This window comes from Fundulus heteroclitus, unplaced genomic scaffold, assembly GCF_011125445.2.
Source record: "Fundulus heteroclitus isolate FHET01 unplaced genomic scaffold, MU-UCD_Fhet_4.1 scaffold_56, whole genome shotgun sequence".
Classification (NCBI taxonomy): domain Eukaryota; kingdom Metazoa; phylum Chordata; class Actinopteri; order Cyprinodontiformes; family Fundulidae; genus Fundulus; species Fundulus heteroclitus.
Window position 1 is genome coordinate 1467335 of NW_023396989.1, and position 23600 is coordinate 1490934.

General features: G+C 48.2%; 3 protein-coding genes across 3 annotated transcripts in view; 2 read left to right on the forward strand and 1 right to left on the reverse strand.

The window, feature by feature from the left end:
* LOC118556338 (laminin subunit gamma-1-like) overlaps nt 1-17560 on the forward strand; it is a 50317-nt gene extending 32757 nt beyond the window's left edge. The window contains exons 3-28 of the mRNA XM_036133013.1: nt 2276-2406; nt 4469-4635; nt 6013-6201; nt 6586-6703; nt 7024-7122; nt 7200-7336; nt 7417-7539; nt 7615-7804; nt 7947-8059; nt 8140-8361; nt 9781-9969; nt 10101-10346; nt 11026-11179; nt 11291-11433; nt 11667-11845; nt 11922-12078; nt 12180-12385; nt 12461-12540; nt 12674-12811; nt 13188-13332; nt 13406-13555; nt 13630-13744; nt 13968-14167; nt 14249-14407; nt 14500-14599; nt 14670-17560. Coding sequence (XP_035988906.1) covers nt 2276-2406; nt 4469-4635; nt 6013-6201; nt 6586-6703; nt 7024-7122; nt 7200-7336; nt 7417-7539; nt 7615-7804; nt 7947-8059; nt 8140-8361; nt 9781-9969; nt 10101-10346; nt 11026-11179; nt 11291-11433; nt 11667-11845; nt 11922-12078; nt 12180-12385; nt 12461-12540; nt 12674-12811; nt 13188-13332; nt 13406-13555; nt 13630-13744; nt 13968-14167; nt 14249-14407; nt 14500-14599; nt 14670-14926 — 4107 coding nt within the window. The 3' untranslated portion in view covers nt 14927-17560. The remainder of the gene's footprint in view (nt 1-2275; nt 2407-4468; nt 4636-6012; nt 6202-6585; nt 6704-7023; nt 7123-7199; nt 7337-7416; nt 7540-7614; nt 7805-7946; nt 8060-8139; nt 8362-9780; nt 9970-10100; nt 10347-11025; nt 11180-11290; nt 11434-11666; nt 11846-11921; nt 12079-12179; nt 12386-12460; nt 12541-12673; nt 12812-13187; nt 13333-13405; nt 13556-13629; nt 13745-13967; nt 14168-14248; nt 14408-14499; nt 14600-14669) is intronic.
* LOC105922418 (M1-specific T cell receptor alpha chain-like) overlaps nt 1-23600 on the reverse strand; it is a 571536-nt gene that overhangs the window by 393161 nt on the left and 154775 nt on the right. The gene's annotated exons all lie outside the window — the stretch shown is intronic.
* Nucleotides 22143-23600, forward strand: part of LOC118556065 (ras GTPase-activating protein nGAP-like) — a 59671-nt gene continuing 58213 nt past the window's right edge. Inside the window, exon 1 of the mRNA XM_036132885.1 lies at nt 22143-22684. Coding sequence (XP_035988778.1) covers nt 22561-22684 — 124 coding nt within the window. The 5' untranslated portion in view covers nt 22143-22560. The remainder of the gene's footprint in view (nt 22685-23600) is intronic.

Here is a 23600-nt window from a genome sequence, read left to right on the forward strand (position 1 = left end):
GTCCGATGAGCCGCAGCTGCCGGGTTAATCTGCATGAATCACCAGCTGCAGAGGAGCGGCCCGGTTTGTGGCGCTGCTGAGGAAACCTGAACCGCCATCAGAACCGGGTCTGGGTCCAGACGTGATTCAGAGGTTCCCTCATCATCGGCGGTTCTGCTCGTCTGACGTGTTAGAAAGAAGAGAAGCGTGAGGTCACAGCGTCACTGGGGGCTGTAAAGCTTGTTTTAACCAATCAGAGCAGCTTATCTTTGGTGGGTCGACGTAAATAAATATCTGAGTCAGAACCGGAGGTTCCTCTGTGAACCAGAGTTTATTTTCCAGCTTAAAATCTACAATCTGGGTTTAGTTAAACCTGAACCAGCCAGCAGAGGTTCCTCTGAACCCAGTGTGGCATTTAGGAACCTTTGTTTTATTTCTGAGAACACAAACTGAACATTTAGATGTTTTTTTTTTTACCAGGACCAGAGATTGGAGCATCGGTACAGAACCGGGTCGACCCGGGGCTCAGTTTCTGTCCAGAACCTTCTGCAGGCTGTTCTCTGTCAGCAGAAACGTTCTCTCAGGTCTTCATTCAGACGTTTCAGGCTCTGAGCTCTCACGTAAAAACCTGCGGGTCCGATAAGCCTCTGGCCGGTTCTGCAGGTCCGATAAGCCTCTGGCCGGTTCTGCAGGTCCGATAAGCCTCTGGCTGGTTCTGACCACAGCTGTCGCCGACCCGTTTTGCCCTGAGGTTCTGGCCCAGACGTCTGTGTGCGCTCAGAGAGCCAGCAGCTGCTCAGGACTCATCATCTGAGGCCTGAATCATAAACAAGACGTTTATCTGAAGGAGTTCTGGTCGCTCCAGCTGGGTCTGGGTCCATTGGGCTCTTTTAATCCAGACACGTGTTCCTGTGTGGTTGAAGAGGTTCTGATCCGCTCTGTGATGCTGAATTGTTTTAATCCAGACACGCTGGAGGCTTTTCCTGCCTGAACGTCCTATTTTAAAGTCACGCCACATCCAGATTTAACTGCAGACTTTGACTAGGCCACTCGGGAGCCTTGTCCTTGTGTTTTTAAGCTGTTTATGGGCAGACTTGGTGAGCTTTTAGCAGACTTGGTGGTTCCATCAGTCACAGCAAGTCGTCCAGGTTCTGAAGCAGCAGAGCAGACCCAGAGCATCACTCTGCCACCACCGTGTCGGATGTTCTGATCCGACACGCTGGGCTAGTTTACACCAGATAACGGGAGGAACGCCTTCCTGAAGCTCCACTTCTGTCTCATCCGTCCAGAGAATGTGTTCCTGAAGGTTCTGCGGTTCTTCAGGAGGGTTTTTGCTCCATGTGAGACGGGTTCTGCTGGGTCAGCAGTGGTTCTGGCCGGTCTCTCCCTCTTACTGTGAAATCATGACCTCTGACCCCAACCTGTGGTTTATGGAGGCGGCTGGTGGGTTTGTGATGGAAACGTTCTGTGGAAGAAGCTCCAAACGTAACGGGACACAGAACCAGGTTAAGTTGGTATATTTCTTTACATTATTAAATAAAATCATCATCTAAAAACTGTTTCTGTTTCTTAGGATATTAATTTGATGATCTGAAACATTTCAGTGTCGACAGAAAAGCAGAAACCAGAATAAAACCATTAAGGGAGTAAATGTTTTCCCCAGTTGTGAACCTCCAGATGTTTTTAAAAGAGAAAGTTCCTTTATTTGTGTTTAGCGTGATGATGTTGCAGTGGGAAGGTGTTTCCAGCGTTTCTGATCTTTAACTGTCCAGAACCGAGACCAGAGATGTTGGAGCAGTTCCTGCAGACTCCTGCAGCTTAATGATGCTTCAGATTCACGATAACAGTCAAGGTTTCCCAACGTTCTAGTCTCAATACGAGTTGTTCTCCTGCTGGATAAAAATACTGAGTCCTAATGATCAGACGTTACAGACGGACCAGAGGGGGGGGGATCCCTGCTTCCTGCTGGTTTGGGTGCAGCTCCTGCAGATATTTGGCCTTGCAGCGACTCAAAGTGCTCCTTATACTCTGAACTGTTTACGTTAACTGGGACTGAACAGCTTTTATCAAGCGGTGCATCTTTGAAACGCTGTTTCCAGACGGAGCATGTTGCATTCTTCCTGCCTCTCAGACCTTTTCCTGCATGCTTCAACAAGAAGGAAAAGTTTGGGGGTTTAAGGGGATGCAGAGTCGAGCGTATCTGGGATGTTATTTCATCTTTAAATGCATTAAAAGAAGTTTCAGAGTCCGTGTGTCGGCGGCGTGCGCTGACGTGTCCGTGCCGTCTCCGTTTCAGGACTGGGTGACGGCCACAGACATCAGAGTGACCCTGAACAGGCTCAACACGTTCGGAGACGAAGTCTTCAACGATCCCAAGGTCCTCAAGTCCTACTACTACGCCATCTCTGACTTCGCTGTGGGAGGAAGGTACGCTCATGCCAGCTAGATCAAACATTCACCCGATTGCCGGGTGTTCAGACAGGCGGGGGCTGTGGTGAGTGGAGAAGTGGGGTCAGGTGGATTTACGGGTCCTGGTCGGCCCCTGTGTGGTCCGCTGCCCCGTCCGTCGCCTGCCTGACAATTTACATAAGAGCGCCTTTTCCCGCACGGCCGGGGGCAAAGAGGTTTGGACAGCCGTTACAAGAGTGTTAAACCCTGCAGCCATAATCTGTTTGAAATGTAGAGCAGATTTCCATTACACATCCAGCATTCCTCACATTCCTGGCTGGCAGGGCTGGATTACAGGCAAACCGGAATGGGGCGGACCCGAAGAGGCCCCCGGAGAGCACTTGTAGTGTTCAGGCTTTACTCATCCAAGGTTGACAGGGTTTCTGATCGGCTTCGCCTCCAGAGCTCCTCCCTGGGTTACCTGGGTTCATGGCTACAGCTAAGTGTGCTAAGCTAACCCCCGCTGACCGCCCAACATAAAGAACAAAAACACACCGAGGCTTTCTGTCCTGTGAAAATCCACCAAGTAAATGTAGAAAAACTAAATCAAAGGTTTAACGAACTGGGTCAAAGATCAGTTCCAGCGAAATCTTATGTTTGAACGGTTTGGGATGTAAAGTTCAGGTAAAACTCAAGTTTAGCTCACAATTAGCTTAGGAGCCTGTGTTCTGTGAAGACAGAAGTTAAATAGTTATTTACTACAGAAATTTTAACCTAATTGAAAAAAACTTCTGTTAATATTTTATTAAGTTTACCTGCTAGTTTTAGTCAAGCTAACAGTCTAACGAAAACTGATTTAGCTGAGCTGCTAAAGTTTTATTTCAGTAAAGATAAAATTATTCTAAATAGTTGCTAATTTTGATGTTGAATTGATGTTTTGATGTTTTTTAAGGTTGATCAAAGATAGCAGTTATTAGAAGCTAACAGCGCTATGTCTGCCTGTGGTAAGCTAATGCTAACATTTCTATTCCACAATAGGGTCAGATTTAATATCAAACAAAACTACTAATTTAAATGAGAAGTTACAGCATTTATTAAAGGTATTAAATTAGTTATTTGTAACGCAGATAAATATTTCATGCTTAAGTTGTCTAGATTTCAGCATTGTCTTAGCAGCTAAGCTAATGTAACTAGTAACTTTATGACTGAATCTTGTTTATTCACACAAGATATTAACACCGTAAATCCACACAAATCACAGTCACGGCTCATAGAGTGTAGTTTTAAAACAGTGTTACCTTTAATATGATGAGTTTTATTAGCTTCATGAACCTTAAATATGTGAAGAATCAGACCGCTGTTTAAAAAACCTTGCAGCCTTATTTTAGCCCGCTGTCTGGCAGTGTGCAGCAACATGTTGGGGAGGGGCGTAGTTCTGTTGCTTACAGTCAGGGGAAACTCTGACCATCCTGGCACTTCCTCTGGTGTGTCAGTAAAATAAATGCTTTGTGGCGGAACCGTTAAACGGGTCCTGACTAGTCGATAGCTTTGCTGCTAAATTGATATTTTATTACAAAAATATCAGTTTTGATACGCAAATGTCAAATGCAAGAAGAAAGTCAAAGCTTGGCGTCCATGTTCTCTTCTTCTAGTACATAAAAGACACACATTGGTTTTAATTAAAAGAAGAAAGAACAGCAGCAGATAAGCAGACAGTAAATTATTACTTTATAATGCAGGTTTGTTGCTGCAGCGTTTATCAGATCTGAGCTCCAGATGAGTGAGGCGCTCGGAGGCTTCCCTGTTCTCTCCGTCGTCAGACTTTCCACCACGGCTCAGTGCCAGAAAACACCTGAGACAATAGCTAGAGATGGCTGCCTGACAGGTGGTGTCCTGTAGGGAGGGACGTCTCTACCTGGGGAGGTTAGAGCGAGCTGTCAGAGTCGCTGAGGGGAGAAGAAACCGTCGACGTAACCTGGTCCTGTCTGGACAGGCTCTGTCCTTGTCCTCCGCCGGGCTTTAAAGGACACGTCTGCCGATGAAATGCTCGTTCTGGGTGCCGCGTCATCCAGGTGTAACAGGTGTGTGTCTCTGCCGTCAGGTGCAAGTGCAACGGCCACGCCAGCGAGTGCGTGAGGAACAGCGGGGGACGGCTGGTCTGCGACTGCAAACACAACACCGACGGCTTCGACTGCGACGTCTGCAAACCGTTCTACAACGACCGGCCGTGGAGGAGGGCGACCGCCGACAACGCCAACGAGTGTCTGCGTGAGTCCCAGCCGGCAGGAGCCTCACCTGCAGCGTCCGCAGTCACTGATTTTATCCAGAATTATAATAAATACAGCAAGCAACTGGCCTAAAGAGCAGGAGAGCTGCCAGTCTCAGGCCAGGTCTCTGGGGGATTGTGGGAGTTGTAGTTCCTGTGTAAAGAATAACATCTCAGAGCAGGTAGTTGATGAAACTCATTTTATTTATTCAGAAATGTGAAATAGTCAGAAAAAGAAAAGCAATTAGAGGATAAAGAGAGGCAGGAAGCTCCTATAAGACCTCCACCATTATGCTGAGACGCCAGAATTAGACTTTATACCACTATGATGACAACGTTAACGGTAGTAGTAAAAATATAAAGGAAAAGGTCCAACCAGCGTATCAGATTAACACAATAATAATAATAATAATAATAATAATATAAAACTTATTTAGCTGTTTTTATGTTTTCATTACAAGTTAAAGAGAATCTCACAGAGTGTTATAGAAGCAGCTACAGCAGTGATTAAATAAAACTTTCTACGTCTCCTGGAAGGGCTTTATACGTTAGAAGGAGAATTTTAAATTCTATTCTTGATTTAACAGGAAGCCAATGAAGGGAAGCTAAAATTGGAGAAATATGATCCCTCTGGTTGATTTTCATCAGAACTCTTGCTGCAGCATTTTGGATCAGCTGAAGGCTTTGAACTGCATTTTGTGGACTTCCTGATAGTAAAGAATTACAAAAGTCCAGCCTTGATGTAACAAATGCATGGACCAGTTTTTCAGCATCACTCCTGGACAGAATGTTTCTAATTTTGGCGATATTCCGGAGGTGAAAAAAGGAAACTCTGGAAACCTGTTTAATATGGGATTTAAATGACATGTCTTGGTCGAAAACAACCAAGATTTTTAACTTTATTACCAGAGGCCAAGTTAATGCCATCCAGATTAAGTGATTGATTAGAAGTTTATTTTTGGAGGACTCTGGCCCAAAGATTACAACTTCTGTCTTGTCAGAATTTAAATGCAGGAAATTTAAAGTCATCCAGCTTTTGATGTCATCAAGACATGACTGCAGTCGAAGTAACTGATTGGATTCATCAGATTTATGGATAAATATAGCTGAGTGTCATCAGCATAACAGTGGAAATTAATACCGGAAGCATATATATATTATAGTATATATAGTAAAGTGTGATGAAGTCTGTGTTATATATATATATTATATTATATTATAGTGTGTATGTATAGTAAAGTGTGATGAAGTCTGTGTTATATATATATATATTATATTATATTATAGTGCGTATATATAGTAAAGTGTGATGAAGTCTGTGTTGTGGAGCGGTTCTGGTCCCGGCCCGCCGTTAACCCGCTGCCGCTCCACCCTTTCAGCCTGTGACTGTAACGGGAAGAGCTCTGAGTGCTACTTCGACGCGGAGCTGTACCGGGCCACGGGTCACGGAGGTCACTGCAGGAACTGCGCCGACAACACGGACGGGCCCAACTGTGAGCGCTGCCTGGACAACTACTACAGGGAGCAGAGCGCCGGCCGCTGCCTGCCCTGCTTCTGCAGCTCCATCGGTCAGTTTACAGCTCAGCGTCTCCTGCAGTCTTAAAGCGTCCGCCATGAACACACGGACCTGCTGTCCTGATCCTGTTTCATCATTTCTAATAGTTTACACTCCCTTCTGGTCCTTTCACACGTGTTTCTCATTTTGTGTTTCTCTCTGGATGTCACTCAGATTGGTTTGTATCTGGCACCATTTCTGGCTGTTTTTATTCTGAGTGTAGAGAATAAATCAGGGCTCAGTTGACTGGACCCTCACTATGAGCTCAACCTGCAGTAGATCCTCCTTATCCAGTGTTGTGGTTCGGTTCCACCTGCTCTGCTCTCTCATCTGCAGCGGCTGGTTGTCTCTGGGAGGTAAATGGTTAACGATCTGGCGGTCGCTGCTTTGTCTGCAGGTTCTGAATCTCTTCAGTGCAACAACAGAGGCACGTGTGCCTGTAAGCCTGGAGTGACGGGGGAGAAGTGTGACCGCTGCCAGCCGGGGTTCCACAGTCTGACGGAGGCCGGCTGCAGGTACGACCCCCCCCCTCAGGTCAGGGGTCAGGTGACTGACGTCCTGCTCTGAGGGGGGGATGGATGGACTTCCTCTATTCATGACCTGCGCTGCCTCCTGCTGGGAGAACGGGGCATGAGCGCCCTCTGCTGGCCACGCCTACCGTTTACGTGTGACTGAGGTTTCTGCCACTGGTCTGCGGAGCTTTCTGTCTCTTTTTAAATTGAGTTCATTCTCTTTCCTTCAGCTGCAGATGAAAGTTTCCTCCCAGCCTCATTTCCTATAGAACTCCATGAAAGACGATCTGTGCCGGTGAATTTATCCTGTGTTTGTCTGCCAGGCCGTGCACCTGCTCCCCGTCAGGCAGCACCCAGGAGTGCGACGTGAACACGGGTCAGTGCCGCTGTAAGGACAACGTGGAGGGCTTCAGCTGCGACAGGTACCCCCCCCCCCCCCAGGGTCTGCCTTACGGTCACATTAAAGCACGGTTCACACCAACCTGCTTGTCCTCATCAGATGTAAGCCAGGGTACTTCAACCTGGACCCCAGCAACCCTCAGGGCTGCACCGCCTGCTTCTGCTTCCAGCACTCGTCGGTGTGTGAGAGCGCCGACGGCTACAGCGTCCACACCGTCAGCTCCACCTTCGACAGAGGTGAGCGCGCCTGCAGCCCCCACTCAGGGTGCATCCCTCAGTCCCAGCGGGGGTGCTGACTTCCTGCTCCTGTGTCCCAGATAACGAGGAGTGGGAGGCCCAGCAGCGGGACGGAGCCGCCGTCCCTGTCCAGTGGTCCTCCAGTGGACAGGAAGTCACCTTGATATCTGAGGACTACCAGCCCCTGTACTTTGTGGCCCCAGGTACGGCCCCCTGAGCGGCTCTCTGCTCAGACCGTGGCCCTCGGAGGCTGACTGCTTCTGCCGTCTGCTCCACAGGGAAGTTCCTGGGCAACCAGATGTTGAGCTACGGACAGAAGCTGAGTATGAACTTCCGGGTGGAGCGGCGGGACGCCCGGCTGTCGGCCGAGGACCTGATCCTGGAGGGCGCCAACATGAGGGTGGCCGTCCCCCTCATCGTCCAGGGCAACGCCTTCCCCAACGAGAACGTGCAGACCTTCGTGTTCAGGTAGGACGGCTGATTCTGGATCAGGAGATCCACCTGTCTCTGGTTTAGACCTCTGGTATTAAACTGATCGCAGACCCGATCAGAACAGAGTCGTTGGTTCTGTGTCCGTCCTGGTTAGACTTAACCTCTGGTTCTGGTTCAGGCTCTACAACCCGCCTGGAAACCCCTGGAGGCCTGTGGTCAGCGACTCGGACTTCCAGAAACTTCTCCATAACCTCACGGCCATCAAGATCCGGGGCACCTACAGCGAGAGGAGTAGGCCGCCACGCCTCCCCGTGTCCCTCACCTTCACCCACGAGGCTCCGCCCTCACCTCACCTTTCTCTGCGTCTGCAGGTGCTGGCTACCTGGACGACGTCTCCCTGGTGACGGCCAGAAGGGGCCCCGGTGTGGCGGCTCGCTGGGTGGAGCAGTGCACGTGTCCCCCGGGTTACCAGGGCCAGCACTGTGAGCAGTGCACCCTGGGATACCGCCGCGCCCAGCCGGAGCTCGGAGCCTTCAGCTCCTGTGAGATCTGCAACTGCCATGGACACAGCGACAGCTGCCACCCCGACACTGGTGAGACTGGGGGGGGACACTGGGGGACACTACAAACACTGAGGACACTGGGGGAGACTGAGGACACTGGTGAGACTGGGGGAGACTGCAAACACTGGGGGAGACTAAAGAACACTGGGGACACTGGGGGAGACTGCAAACACTGGGGACACTGGGGAGACTGGGGGAGACTGGGGGACACTAGTGAGACTGGGGACACTGGGGGAGACTGGGGGACACTGGTGAGACTGGTGAGACTGGGGGACACTGGGGAGACTGGGGGACACTGGGGACGCTGGGGACACTGGGGGAGACTGGGATTACTGGGTTTATAGACCGTAGTGACTAGGGATGCGCGATATATCGGCATTAACATCAGTATCGGACGATGTTAATAATTTCTTTAGCGTATCAGTTTCGGTCCGATAAGTAAAACTGGGCCGATACTAACTACCGATGTTTATTTCCATCCAGTCATGTGACAGTGATGCAGGTTTGTTGTTTTTTAATGAAGCAGAGATGTAAAATAGTTAGTGTGTAGTGTCTAGACTATAACCCAGGTACAAAAGATTTTCATTTTTGAGAAGTTGATATAAAGCTTTACTAAATTTGGCCACCACAGAAGCAGAAACGTGTGCGTGTGTATATGTACACATCGCTAAATATCGGTTATCGGACATAACAGCAACATATAATATCAGTGCCTCCCTGATACTGACCTGCTGGTCAGAGCTTTGGTCATTGATCCGTTTACTGACTGCTTTACCCGCCTGGTTCTTATGAGTCTGAGCTCTACCTGGTCTGTTCAGTTTCCCTTTCTGGTTTCTCATTGTTCCTTTTTTTAACTTGTAGTTTTACTTGTAATCAGACCAGGTTTTACTAACCTGACCAGGTAGTTATTTTGCTTTTTATACCACTTTTGTGACTCTTTGTAGTTTGTTTTCTCACTGCTGGTTTCTTGACGGTATCTGATAGCTTTAGTAATAATAATGTAATTATTACATTATTAATTTATTACTAAAGCTATCAGATACCGTTGATGGTATCTGATAGCTATTAGTTTAGTTAGCTAAATTAAACGGCTGTTCTTGTTTATTACTGGTGTTTTGATTTGAAATATTCCCAGAGCAGGGAACTGATTGTGTTTTGAAGCAGTCTTGCCTTTGCTTGGCTTTTATGACTTTATGATTTGGTTGATTTCTTGGTTTTCCACTTCCTTTTCTAGATAGATTGATTTCTTCACTGCTTTGTCGTTTTCTTTGACCTTGAATGTTTTTTAGGACTTTAGTTGACTCTACCATATTTCTGACTGCTCCCTCTGCTGTTTTTGTTTTTAGAAGGCTTTGTTACCTGCCTGCACTCAGGACGGGCTGTAGCTCCAGGTTAAACTGATTTGACAATCAGGTGAAAACACGTCTTGGCTCTCTGTCACCTGTCCAGGTGCGTGTGACTGTCGGGACAACACTGCCGGGTTGAGCTGTGAGCGCTGTAAGGACGGGTTTTACGGCAACGCCACTCAGGGCACGGCGGGCGACTGTCAGCCGTGTCCCTGCCCCCCTGGAGCCACCTGCGCTGTGGTGCATAAAACCAGCGAGGTGGTTTGTACCAACTGTCCCGCTGGAACCACAGGTACCCACACAGCTTTCTGGTCCTGCCAAAAGACCTGAAAATGTTTTCTAAAAATGTTGTTGAGCCATTTTAAGGGTGGCAGTGAAGCTGAGATGCAGAATGTGAACACCTGAGCCCCGCCCTGTGTGCAGGTAAGCGCTGTGAGCTCTGTGACGACGGGTTCTTCGGAGACCCTCTGGGTCAGAACGGGCCGGCCCGGGCCTGCCGCGCCTGTCAGTGCAGCAACAACATCGACCCCAACGCCGTCGGCAACTGCAACCGCGAGACCGGAGAGTGCCTCAAGTGCATCTACAACACCGACGGCTTCTTCTGCGACCGCTGCAAGGCGGGTTTCTACGGCAACGCCCAGGCGTCCAACCCCGACGACAAGTGCAAACGTAAGAACCCGGAGTCAGGATTTACTCACACCTACTCCAGTTACTGACAATGATCTACTGGTTTACACAGTTTTAATTAAAGGAGCAGTATACTCAGGTTTTAACATGGTTTGGAGCGGTTAATGGGAGATTCACATCAGACAGTAGAGTTTCATCAGCTGCTTTGATGAATTAATCTAAAACACTTTTAGCTGTGAAGTCTGACTGAAGGTCTGACTTTGTATCTGAATCCTTCTCTTAGGGCTGGATGATAATTCAATAACAATATTTATCGATTGATAGAAAGTTCAAAAGAACAGTTTTCCTTCCATTTTCATTGTAGCCATGTAGGTTAATATTACATCATTACATCCTCCCAGCCAATCACAATGCAGACCATGGAACTAAGCTCCACCCCTTCATAGAGTTCAGAGAGCACACGTTCGGTAAAACGTTGGTTGAATAAAGGGTTTAGTTTGAATTCGGTGTTTGTGTTTTTATCTAAAAATATGTCGCTAAGCAACAGCATAAATGACCAGAGCTGCACTTAAAATAAACGTTTTTAATCTGTTGATACTTATCGATCAGCATGATTTTATCCATTTTTCCTACGTCGTCCAGCCCTACCGTCTCTCGTGTCCACCATGGACAGTCAGACATGGTTGATCTCTGTCCCCGTCTCTCTGCACCTCCTCCTCAGCCTGCTCCTGCTCCCCGCTGGGCACCGTGGACCAGCAGACCAGCTGTTCTCAGGTCACCGGCCAGTGTACGTGTCTCCCCAACGTGGCTCAGCGCGACTGCAGCGCCTGCCTGCTGGGATACTTCAACCTGCGGAGCGGCAACGGCTGCGAGCGGTCCGTTTCCTTCACCTCCATTAACCGTTGCTCATCCTGTACCGTACAGCCGTTAACGCCATAACGTCATTTACGTCATTCAGAGATGTCTGTCTGCGTACCTGTCCACAGGTGTGACTGTAATCCCATCGGCTCCACCAGTGGTGAATGTGACATCTTTAGCGGACAGTGCGAGTGCCATCCCGGCGTCACGGGGCTGCACTGCGATCGGTGCGAGGTCAACTTCTTCAGCTTCAGCTCCTCTGGATGCAAACGTGAGAAACAAGACAAGCCGCACTTCATAATGATAATATCATGGAAAGTTTACAAAAGGTGATATTAAAGTTCCCGTTGGGTATCATATCCACAGAGGAGATGTAAAAACCTTTGTTACTACAAAGAACAGCCATCCAGGCACTGATCCTTGTGGTGCTCCAGTAGAAAAGATGTCCAGGACTGAAGAACATGTTCATTATGAATAAACTCTCGTCTTGCTGTTTCTTCCCAGCGTGTGACTGTGACCCTGAAGGCTCCCTGTCAGGCCAGTGTAAGGAGGACGGTCGGTGCGAGTGCCGGCCCGGCTTTGTTGGAGCTCGGTGCGACATGTGCGAGGAGAACTACTTCTACAACCGGTCGGTGCCAGGCTGCCAGCAGTGTCCGTCCTGCTACAGCCTGGTCCGGGACAAGGTGGGCAGGAACCGCCGCTGAGGGCTTCACTCCCTCACACGGCTCAGCTGGTCTAAAGTGCTGTCTGTGTGTCCAGGTGAACCAGCAGAGACAGAAGCTCCAAGAACTCCAGAGTCTGATAGATAACCTGGGCTCTGGCCAGGATACCGTCAGCGATAAGGCCTTTGAGGAACGACTGAAGGAGGCAGAAAAGGCCATCATGGAGCTGCTGGAGGAGGCTCAGAACAGCAAAGGTAACGCTGAATCCTCTAAAAGCGAGGATTCACAGTCATCACAGCATAGATAGGCCTGTAAGTTCAAGGTGTGCCGACGAACCACCTGACTGTCCCCACAGATGCAGACAGAGATCTGCTGGACCGTCTGAAAGGCCTGAACAACACTTTGACCACGCAGTGGAACCGTCTACAGAGCATCCGCAACACGGTGGACGACACCAGCTCTCAGGCAGACCGAGCCCGCGACAGAGTCCGGGACGCCGAGGGCCTGATTGACCGCGCCCGGCAGGAGCTGGCCAAGGCCAAGGAGGCTGTCAGTAAAGTGGTAGGTGCAGTCGCCACTCTCCCAGCATTCAACGGGACCGTCAAGGCCGGGTAACTGAGCCGACGTTCTTCACAGGACATCAAACCTACCGGCGAGACTGGAGAGCCCAACAACATGACGCTGCTGGCTGAAGAGGCTAGACGCCTCGCCGACAAGTAAGACTCGCTCTAACAAGTCAGACCTGGAGGGAATCATCAGGGAGACGGCTACCAAAACCCAACATGATGACAGACAGGAGAAGTCTTTTAAAGGGATCCTGACCAAAGTGTTGAATGTTGTTGCCTGCAGGCACAAAATGGACGCCGATCAGATCGAGAAGATCGCCAAAGACGCCAATGACACGTCGACCAAAGCCTACAACCTGCTGCTGAAGACTCTGGATGGAGAGAGCAAGATGGGCGATGAGATTGACAAGCTCAACAAGATGTAGGTCAACCTTTCAGTTTCTGGGTCAGAACCAGGACCAGTCCTCACCGGAGAGTATCTCTGCTGCAGCGTCGTACCGCTGTGGTGCTTTGAATGTCTGTTCAGTTTATACTCTATGTATCTCACCTTTTTACTTTAAAAAATGTAGGCACTTTAGTCTTTTTATGTCCGTTAGGCGCATGTTTGTTGTAGTTTGTCTGCTGATGGCCGTTTTATTGTGTTTATCCTGCATCTCTTATGGGTAAAGGCTGTCTAAAGTTTTTTCATATGAGAAATCTGGACTTTAAATGGTCACATGGGGGAAAGATCTGAGGCAACGCGTTTCCAACACATTTAGGACAGACTTTCTGACTTTCTGACGCTACCTGTGGTTCAGGTACAACGACGCAAAAGACAAGGCCAAGGATCTGGAGAAACAGGCCGACAAGGTCCAGGCCGAGGCGGAGGAGGCTGGGGACAAAGCTCTGAAGCTGTTCGCCAACCTGACCAGCCTCCCGCCGTTCGACACCAAGACCCTGGAGGTAAATAATCTTCAGCTAAAAGAAGACGTGAGACTCTAGAAATCAAACTTCATCACCGTGCTGTTGTTCTCAGGATGAGGCCAAAAAGATAAAGAAAGAGGCGTCAGACCTGGACAATCTGATTGACAAGACAGAACGGGAGTACAACGACCTGCGGGACGACCTCAAGCCAAAAGAGCTGGAGGTCCGGAAGCTGCTGGAGAAAGGAAAGAGCGAGCAGCAGGTGGGTTCAGAGCATTGGTCCTGTAATCTGATTCTCCTCTGCATTCAGCCATTAAACCTCCTCCTGCTCCACAGACCGCAGATCAGCTGCTGGCCCGGGTCGACGCCGCCAAAGCTCTCGCCGTGGAGGCGGCAAAGAAGGGCCAGTCGACCTTCAAAGAAGCAGAGAGCATCCTGGAGGACCTCCGAGGTACCGAATGGTCCTGTTCCCTGATTTAGTGTTGAGCTTCTTCTGCTCCTCAGGAATTAACATCGGTTACATGGAACCGTCAGGGGATGAAACTGCATGAAGCAGACTCCCTTCAGACTGTTTAACGGAAACGTTTGCATTGCCTTGATATGTCGTTAAGTCTGCCTGCGTTTTGTCAATTAAGGAAAACGTTTCATTCTGGTTCTTCCCAAACTTCTCCCAGACTTTGACAAGAGGGTCAACGACAACAAGACGGCAGCAGAGGAAGCCATGAAGAAGATCCCCTACATCAACGCCACCATCATGGCAGCCAACGAGAAGACGCGGCAGGCAGAGGAGGCGCTTGGGAACGCTGCTGCCGACGCTGGAGATGCCAAGAGGAAAGCTGAAGAAGCTGAGAAGATCGCAGGCAACGTCCAAACGGTAAATAGGCAGAACCTGCTGGTTGGTGAGTGGTTTGGTCTCCTCTGTCTACTCACCGTCTCTGACACCGTGTCCCCGCAGAGTTCAGCTAAGACCAAGGAGGACGCAGAGAAGGCTCTGCAGGACACCAGCAAGCTGGAGAAAGACGTGAACAGCATGATGGATCAGCTGAACGAGGCAGAGGAGGAGCTGAAGAGGAAGAAGGATGAGGCCGACAGCGACATGATGATGGCTGCCATGGTACCAACGCATCCGCTGATCTTTGAGGAAGTTTCAAACGGTCTAAAAGAAACTGTTGTTGATGAATTTGGTGGGATCGGTGTGTCCTGCAGGCGTCAGATAATGCGAAGCAGGCCGAGGACAACGCTCGCAAGGCTAAGAGTACGGTGAAGACGGTGCTGAAGATCATCCTGGACCTGATGGATCAGCTGGGTAGGTCTCCCAAAGCAGCTCTACTCCCGTCTAAAGACGCTCACAGCCTAACGCCACGTCTTCTCCGCAGGAAACCTCGACAAAGTGGACCTGAGCAAACTGAACCGGATCGACGAGTCTCTGAAGCGCGCCAAGGACAAGATGGCCGGCAGCGAGCTGGACAAGAAGCTGGCGGATCTGAACGATGTGGCGAGCACGCAGAAGGAGATGATCGACGACTACGAACGGCAGATCCGAGAGATCCGCAGCGACATCGCCAACCTCAACGACATCAAGAACACGTTACCCGAGGGCTGCTTCAACTCGGCGGCGCTGGAGCAACCTTAGCCCCGCCCACCTCCTCCGTACGCCCCGCCCCTTCACTCACGTCTAACACTCCGGCAAACTTGCTGACTTGTACCAAAACAGTTCTTGTTCTCAGATTCTTTGCCAACATTTCAGCCGCTCCCAGCATAAAGGCAGCTGCTGGTGACGGCGGCGGCGTTACGATGAACTCCGCGGCGCAGAGACGCCGTGCAGCGAGGTGGACAGACCTCAGAGAGTCAACCAGAACCACAAACCCGACGCGACTGCAGCCACACAGGGAGTTCGCTGGCGCCTCGCCATAATTTTGTCTTCAACATTTCAGAACACGTGAAGGAATTCTCCGATCCTCATCCCGAAGCTACGCTCTCGACACGGACAGCGGGGAAAACGTCTCAAAGCTTCTCCTCTGCAGTATTCACGCCTCCAGCAGGGGGCAGTCTTTGGTAAAGTCAAACAAAAACTCGGCCGCAGGAAGCTGCCAAAGTCCGAGAGACATGAAATCAGAACCTAACTGCTTTTCATTTACAATCTTCCAGAATTTAACCAGAATTTATGTAGAAGCTGTGAATTCACTGAAGAAACGGCCTTTTTCATCACAGACAGAAGCTCAAAACCTCCCAAGAGCAGCCAAAACGTCCCAGATAATTGAAAAAGAGTTTACAAGCAGCTTCATAATCTCAGCCTCAAACCTGTTTCATCCACACTGAAAAACACGGAGAAACATTTCAAAGGTTTACTTCAGATGAACTGCAATAGGCCTGCCTAAAATCAAGGTCATAGTCCAGTTCCAGTTTCTATGAATTTACCATTAATATGCTGCACCTTTTACTCGCTCAAATTTATCTTTACCAGCAGTTCTCTGGCTTTCTGACGGTCTTATAGAGCTTTTCTTTGGATTTATGCTCCGGTTTTAAATGATCTACAGTTTCAAAAGCAGGTTTTAGGCTCGGAGAATTTTCTACCAAGAAACACATTTTCATTTTTAGGGAATAACTAAAATCACCATGATAAGTTTGTGTTAGCTCACTGAGGCTAATAATAGCATTCCAGTCCTCCGAGGTTGTTTTGTTGGTACGCCTTAAATGCACAACTGATGTTAGCATGCTAACAACATGCTAACATGCTAACACCGCCGTCAGCACAGGAGACATTCGAACTCTGAACTAGTTAGTTAGCATATTAAGATGAACTCAAACATTTTCTTTAAGATGCTAATGCAAGTTTTAACTTCAACATGCCCACATTTGTTAGTTATTGCTAAAGCTACTACTAGCATAACATTTTCATCAGTATTTACTGCTCAGTTTTAGTAGATAATCATTTTATATAAAGAATGAGTTGGCTTATCTTCCAACAGTAATTCCAGCGTATAGTTTCCTGGTTTTAATAACTAGTGTCGCTAACAGTAGCCTACTTCTGGTATCTGTGCTCGCAACAAAATACTTGGATTGGTACTGAAAGGGCCTTGAAGTTAGTAAACTTTTAAAGCTCACCTACTGGGCTGGAGTTTGTGCCTCAGTGATACCAAAGTGGCAGAAATAAGTGAATAAACAGAGATGCTATTAAATGACAATTTTAAAACTTTTTTTCCCTATAAGTAGTGGAAAATGTGTGTTAAAATTCCAGCTATAGTAAAGGAGCATCTCTACTTTCAAGCAGCTTGCTAGTTAGCCTTAGCATGCTAAGCTAGCAGACTCTTGTTGACTCAGGCTGCACAGCTTTTTTTTGGACTGCAAACATTTCTAGAGGACTAAAGAAACCAATAGCATTTTTGTCATGTATAAAAAACTCGTTATAACAGCTGACTTGGGGAAAAAGCAGGAAGTTTATTCAGATGCTTTTCCTGCATAGAAGGGAGTCGGTGGAGGCGGTTTGAGCTGCTGATGAGGAGAGACTGGGATGTCTGGGTTTCCCTCCTGGACATGTTGACCCGATCTCAGTGAACGGATTTATTCTGACTCTGGCTGCAATGTGGCTGACAACGCGTTTCACTCAGCGTGTTTCTTAGTGTTGCAGTTAGAGCCTGTATTGGACAGATGTTAGCATGTTCCAGGGCAGAAGGTAAAATCCCCCAAAGTCTAGAGAAAATCCTAAACTTTAGATCCAGGCACCTTAGCAGAAGGAGAACTAGAACATGTGGGATGAATCAGGCGTTCAGGGACTTCTGTCTGTGGTGGAAACCTGGGATTAGAGAACCTGCACTGAACGTGTTGGGAAACAGCCCAAGCTTCCTGACACCAGATGAAACGCTCTCTAAGGTTGTTTCCTGGTGGATGATGTTGGATCTTTTGTGTGTAACATCAGGTTGTGATCCATGAAATGCCAGCTTTCAGGACTTTGGCAGCTCCTGCCGGCTCATTTCGGCTCTTAAAGGCGGTTCCAGCGCTGCGGCGCCTCACGTTTGCCTCCTCTCCACATCCAGACACTATGCAACTTTGTACATTCTGCGTAGCGAGAGTTTTATCTGATACACTGGTGCTAATAATTATTTCAAATGTTCTATTTTTGAGTGAATGTTTTTTATTATTATGAGTTAGAGCGAGGAGTTTATTATGTGTGTAAATAAGTGATTGGCTGAATTTATCCCGAGCAGCCTCATTATGTTTGATCACAATCAATCAACGGAAACCTCTGAAAATATATCCTCTATCATAACGTCTGTGGTATGTTATTATAATTGTTATAATTATTATCTCTGCTTGCTTGTATACAGGGCTGAGAGCTGCTGCCTTACACCGTTACTGTTTGTGTTGATTCTTTGTGGGTTTCCAGGATCTAAACTGAATATCTGGGGTTTTTACCGCTCCACCAGCCAGGACGAGGCAACAAGCGCCCTCATGTGTGGTTTTATTCCCTGTTTGTGCCTTAAAGGAGAGCAGCCGGTGCCTCTGCAGTGTCCACGCTCTCACTAAGCGGTCCCAGCTGTTCTCGTCTGTCCTGCAGCCTGTGCAGCTCCCGGCTCTGGGCTCAGTGTTCTAAGTTATACGGCTGGTGGAGGCCAGGCTGGAGCTGCTCAGCCTGCAGGCTTCCTGCCAGGTTCCTGCTCTGATCTCACCTGCCTGTAAACCCAAACCTAACCTCTCAGTAATAAAAACAAACTACTACAGGAGTCGCCTCGTGTCTGAGTCCACTTTCTTTCGGCTGAAATTACGTGCACCTGATGTCTGAACTAGGGCTGAACAATTTTGGAAAATAATCTAATTGCGATTTTTTTTCTTAATATTGCGATTTAATGCAATTTTTTTCCAGTTTAATTTATCATGTCTTTTTAAACATATACAAACAACAAATCATTTTGTTTCCTCGCTGTGCAGATTAGTTGCTAAAAGACCCACAGCATCTAAACTCAGAGCAGAAATTATTGCGTTCTGCCTACAATATATTTCAACCAAAATTGCAATTTTGACTTTTCTCTGCATTAACCACAAGCAACAAAAATGGCCTCTAAATAAAGATGTTTGTAAACAAGGACTATTTAAAACAAGAACTTTTAATGTTTCTATTAATCAGAATATTATTCAAGAGAACAGCTTTTAGTTGATTTGGACATCAATCCTTGTTGAACATAAAGTGCAACCAACAAGCAAGTCAATGTATTAAACTGATTGACCAGAACTTAATGCTATGTATGATTATATAAACTCTAAAACAAGTAATAAAATTAGATTATCTCACTGCTGCAGCTGTCTTCCCTTCCATGTGGAGGCAAACTCACTTTAAACATTTTACCAACACCTAATGGACGTGACTGATTCACTAATTGTTACATAACCAAAAATTGCTGACTCTGCGATTTGGAAATTGCGTTTTTTTAAAATCGTGATTATATTGAAAATGCGATTAATTGTTCAGCCCTAGTCTGAACCCGCTTCAGACTAGGGCTGAGTAACGTGTTGGCGGGACGGAGGAGCCAGGAGGACACGGCAGCAGCATCAGGAGGTTCTGAACCGTTTTCAGATCCACGCCGTTCTTATCCTGCCTTCAGGCGCTGAGTTCATCCAACAGGGGAGTTCCCTGGATCCACAGCTCAGGGTTTCACTGAGGACCTCTCTCCAGAGGCCACCGGGTCAGAGGTCACCGGGTCAGAGGCGGACCCTGGACGCCTGATGGGTCCCCCCCAGGGCATGATGACAGGGATGCGCTCCCCACGTAGACCAGATAACATGCTGGACTGGACTGGATGGAGGAGAACCTGGTGAGAACCAGGGTTCTCTTCCATCCAGGCTTACAGAACCTGCCGTTATCCGGCGTCTGTTATCCAGGTTCTAACCGGGCCTGAACCGGACTGGTTCTAAAGTTCTGACCCAAAGTTTAACAAAGCAGACATTTACGTTTGTGATGGTAGGATGGAGAAGACAGCCGGCTGCTTACTGCTGCTTATGGAGAAGTTACCATCCTGCTCTCAGCTACAGGGCTGGACCAAACAAAGCATATTAATAAAATACAAGCCGTATCGATCAATACTGATAAAATAAATAAAAACATATATCTTAAGTGGCCATTTTATGCTGTTGCTTAATGGTCTATTTTTTGAATTAAAACACAACTCTTTATTCACCCAACATTTTACCAAAAAGTCTTAAATAAAAAAGAACTCTTTGAAACTTGACGGAGCGTTCCTGGTTCTGCGTTGTGATTGGCTGGGAGGATGTAATGATGTAACAGTAACCTACATGGCTATAATGCATAAGGAAGAAAAACTGTTATTCTACTGAACTTCTATTGAACTTTATTTTTTTCTATGTAACCACACGTCTATCTATTAATAACTATCATTATTGAATCATCGTCTGGTCCTCCTCAGGAGAACCCGGTTCCACTTGGGTCAGACGTTTTAATGGTCCTGAGTTTAGCTCAGCAGCAGCTTTCCTCAAGCTGAGGAACTCCAGCCAGCGCCTGGTGTTCCTCAGTAGCATGTTCTCTTGTCTTTCCCCTTTTATACAATACACTAAACTGATAAAAATCTGCGTTTCTAAACACTTGGGTTTATTTTTCCTGTAATCGGTGAAAAGAAGCTGCAGTAAGCCGTCAGCCAGAACTGAACAAGAACTTTAAAACGTCTCGGATCAAACCCGTTTATTCATAACGCGCTGATTCACAGCCGACGTCTCCAGAACTGGTCCAGACCCGGTTCTGTCAGATCCTCCAGTCCGGTTGGTCCAAAGGTTCTAAGGAAACCCAGCAGGTTGCATCAAGTCTCTCCAAGCAGCATTCACTCCTCCTGAAAGAGCGTAGAGCCACAGTGGACAGTCGTCTGCATTGTTGATGGCTTTGCAGCAATCCCTCATACTGAGCATGCATGAAGCGACAGTGGAGAGGAAAACTCCCCTTTAACAGCACAATGTGCTGCGGTCATCAGTCCACAAAGACGTCCTACTGACCGTCAGACTGGATGGTGGAGCGGCGTGCTGAGCATGTGGTGCGTCCTCATGTGGATCTTCATAAAACACCAGAACTCAGGAGAACATGATGAGAACACACCAATGGAAACAAGAACAGCTCATAGAACCAGGACCCAGAACATAAGGAGGTCAGAACCTCACCAGAACCTCCTGATCAGAACCGGTGTTCTGATCCCTCCACTGAATAATAAACCTTAGTTTGATGCTGAACAGAACCAGACCCTGTTAATCAACCCGACCCGAACAGAACCTGTAGTCTCAGCCTGTCCTGGCTGCAGAACCTCCTGCTGCTGCTCCAACAGAACCTTCTGGACCAGAACCAGAATCCTCTCCGCTTCCTGAGCAGCTGCAGGTCAGACACCTTCCAGCCGAACCGGTCCAGTTCAGACGGACAAAGACCCGTCAGCTGGCGCGCTGCTGCCCCCTGCTGGTACCGTCAGAGAACTGGGTCAGAGTTCTGTTCACCCTTGAACTGAACCAGCTCACACTGTGAGGGTTCTGAAGAACTGGACCTTTACTGCTATGGTTTCAGGTTTTACTGCAGTTTCTCCTAGAACCGAACCTGACCCGATGTGTTGCTACACACAGGGACCAGCAGGGGGATGTTCTGATAGAACCGGGCCCTCAGTGGGCCCACTGGATCAGAGTCAGAGTGAACTCAGACTGGGCCCAGACAGAACCACAGAAAGGATAAAACAGATTATCAAAAAGAGAAGATGACTGAAAGGACAGTGAATAATCAGAAAAAGTGAAAAAAAGTCCAAAATAACCAGAACCAGAATCTTTTTTAACATTTAATTCCTAATTAACACAGAAAACTCCTGGGTTAAATAGAAATAATGTTACATTTTACTGTTTTTATCCAAAATGAATGGAAATGAAATGTTACCACGATGATGGCCCTGATTCCCTGAGGGAAAACCAGAGCTGACAGAACCCTGTTCTTAGAACCGGGCTGGCAGGGTCCTCTGGACCGGCACCACAGAACCTCCCAGATCTTTCAGGCCCTCTCAGACAAACCAGAGCTTGGAGCCAGCCTCAGGTTCCCGGGTCTGGGTTAGAACCAGAAGGAATAGGAACTGTTCTGCCCTGTAGCTTTGGACCGGTCCTGCCTGTGAGACGCGAACACAAGAACCCAGACCTGCTCCTGGTGTGGGCCGCCTGGAGACTGGGTGTAATATTTACAGCTCTTTGATGCAGCTTTTTCTTTTTAGAACGCACCGAATTAAACAGCTGAATATGGAAAAATATCAACAAAAATATGACTAAAGTTCATACAAATTCCTATAAAAGAGATAAAGACGATTAAAAAAGGATCAGAGTGTTTATATAAATCTGTATGAATAAGATGACCTGAGGGCTGTCGTTAAAACAACCCTGATAATAATAATAATAATAAAATAATAATAATAATAATAATAATCTTACTACTACAACTACTACTACTACTACTACTAATAGTGATATTATCACTATTATTATTATTATTATTATTATTATTATTATTATTATTATTATTAACAGCAATAATATTAATATTAGTATTATTGTTAATAGTAATTATTTTTATTGCTATTACAATAACAACAATAATAATAATATCAACATTATTATTATTATTAATATTATTATTATCGTCATAATAATAATAATAATAATAATAATAATAATAATAATAATAATGTGAGGTTCTCTGCAGGTTTATCTGGTTCTGAGGAGATTCTGCTCCACCTTCATCAGCAAACATGGCCTCAGGTCATGAAAGTCCTCCTCTTCCTCCCGGATCTTCCTGCGCGCTCCCGCGTCGCTCGCAGGTCACGGCGCGCTCCCGCGGCCCGGCGCGGCCCCGCGGAGCGACATCGGCTCAGACCTTCATCCCGCCGGAGACTCTCCGACCTCCGCCTGGATCCCGGACTTCCAGCCGCTCTCTGCGCTCCGCCTGCCGGGCTGCGGGCACCCATTCAGCCGGGAGAGGACAGCAGGTCCCCGGCCAGCTGTTTCCGGAGCTTTGCTGGAAGTTTGAAGCGTTTTTTCCCAGAACTGGAGCCATGAGGCAGAACCGGGCGGAGCGCCGGAGCGCCGCCGGCTGCAGGCGCAGCGGCTAGCGGCCTGGAGGGAGCAGCAGGGCGGCCGGAGCTCCGGAGCCTCCATGCGGCAGCGGAGCCACTTTCTTCCACTTTCTCTCACTCTTCCCGGATTAAGGCGCTCCGCGGGAGGCTCTCCCCCCTCAGCAGCAAGTTTTCCCGGCGGACCATGGAGCCGGACTCGGTACCGGGAGACCTGGACCTGCAGGGCGGACTGAGCCCGCTGGACCCCCTGCTGGACCGGATCCTGGGGGACGCCGTGTCCCAGCAGCAGGGCTGGCTCCGGGTTTACGGTAAGGAACAGGCCGGTACCGGGCCAGGTCCGCTCCCGCTGGTTCCGAACAGCTGGGCAGCAGGGAGCGGTGACCCCGGGACGGTCCCGGCTCGGTTCTCATGACAGGAAGTCCAAAAATAGAGCCGCTTTGTCCCGGAGCCCAGCTGCGGGATCAGTTTCTGCAGAATACCAGGTCCATGACACATCTGAGCAGAACCACGGGGTTCTGGAGGTGAAGGGAAGCTGTGGTTCTGGGTTCTGGCAGGTTCTAGAACCCAGAACCCAGAACCACAGGCTGCAGGAGTTTCAGTTCCTGGGGGGTTTCCATAAAGTTGAAGGAAGTCAGGAGTTCTTCCAGGTTCTGTCTCAGCCTGGTCCAGAACCAGGTGGTACTGACCCAGAGGTCGGTTCTGACCTGCAGGGCTGGAGCAGCTGGTTCTGCTGGTTCTGCTGGGTTCTGGAGCTGTGGGCCAGCGTTAATGTTTAGTTTTAACTAATTTAGAGATCGTTTGGTAAAAGTCAGGAACTTTTATCCTCACTTCTCCGTCTCTGGTAACGCATCATCGCTCCGGTTGACATTTTTCATAAATCCTCTGAAAAGCTCACAGGGAGTCTGGATCTGGACCAGAACTTTCCTCCCGGGTCTCCAGAACCAGAACCTGAACCTGGAGAGAAGAACCTGTGAAGGAGGAACCAGCTGGGAGTCTGTTACAGCGTGTCATGTGACCTGTGATGTCACCGTCTGTGACCTGTGATGTCACTGTTCCTGGTCATGTGACCTGTGATGTCATCGTCTACCTGGTCATGTGACCTGTGATGTCACTGTTCCTGGTCATGTGACCTGTGATGTCATACAGTGATTCAGGAAACTCCGTCTTTCCACCATCTGTATCTCTGGACCTGCAGGGTTGTGGTTGCTGGTTCCAGTCCTCAGA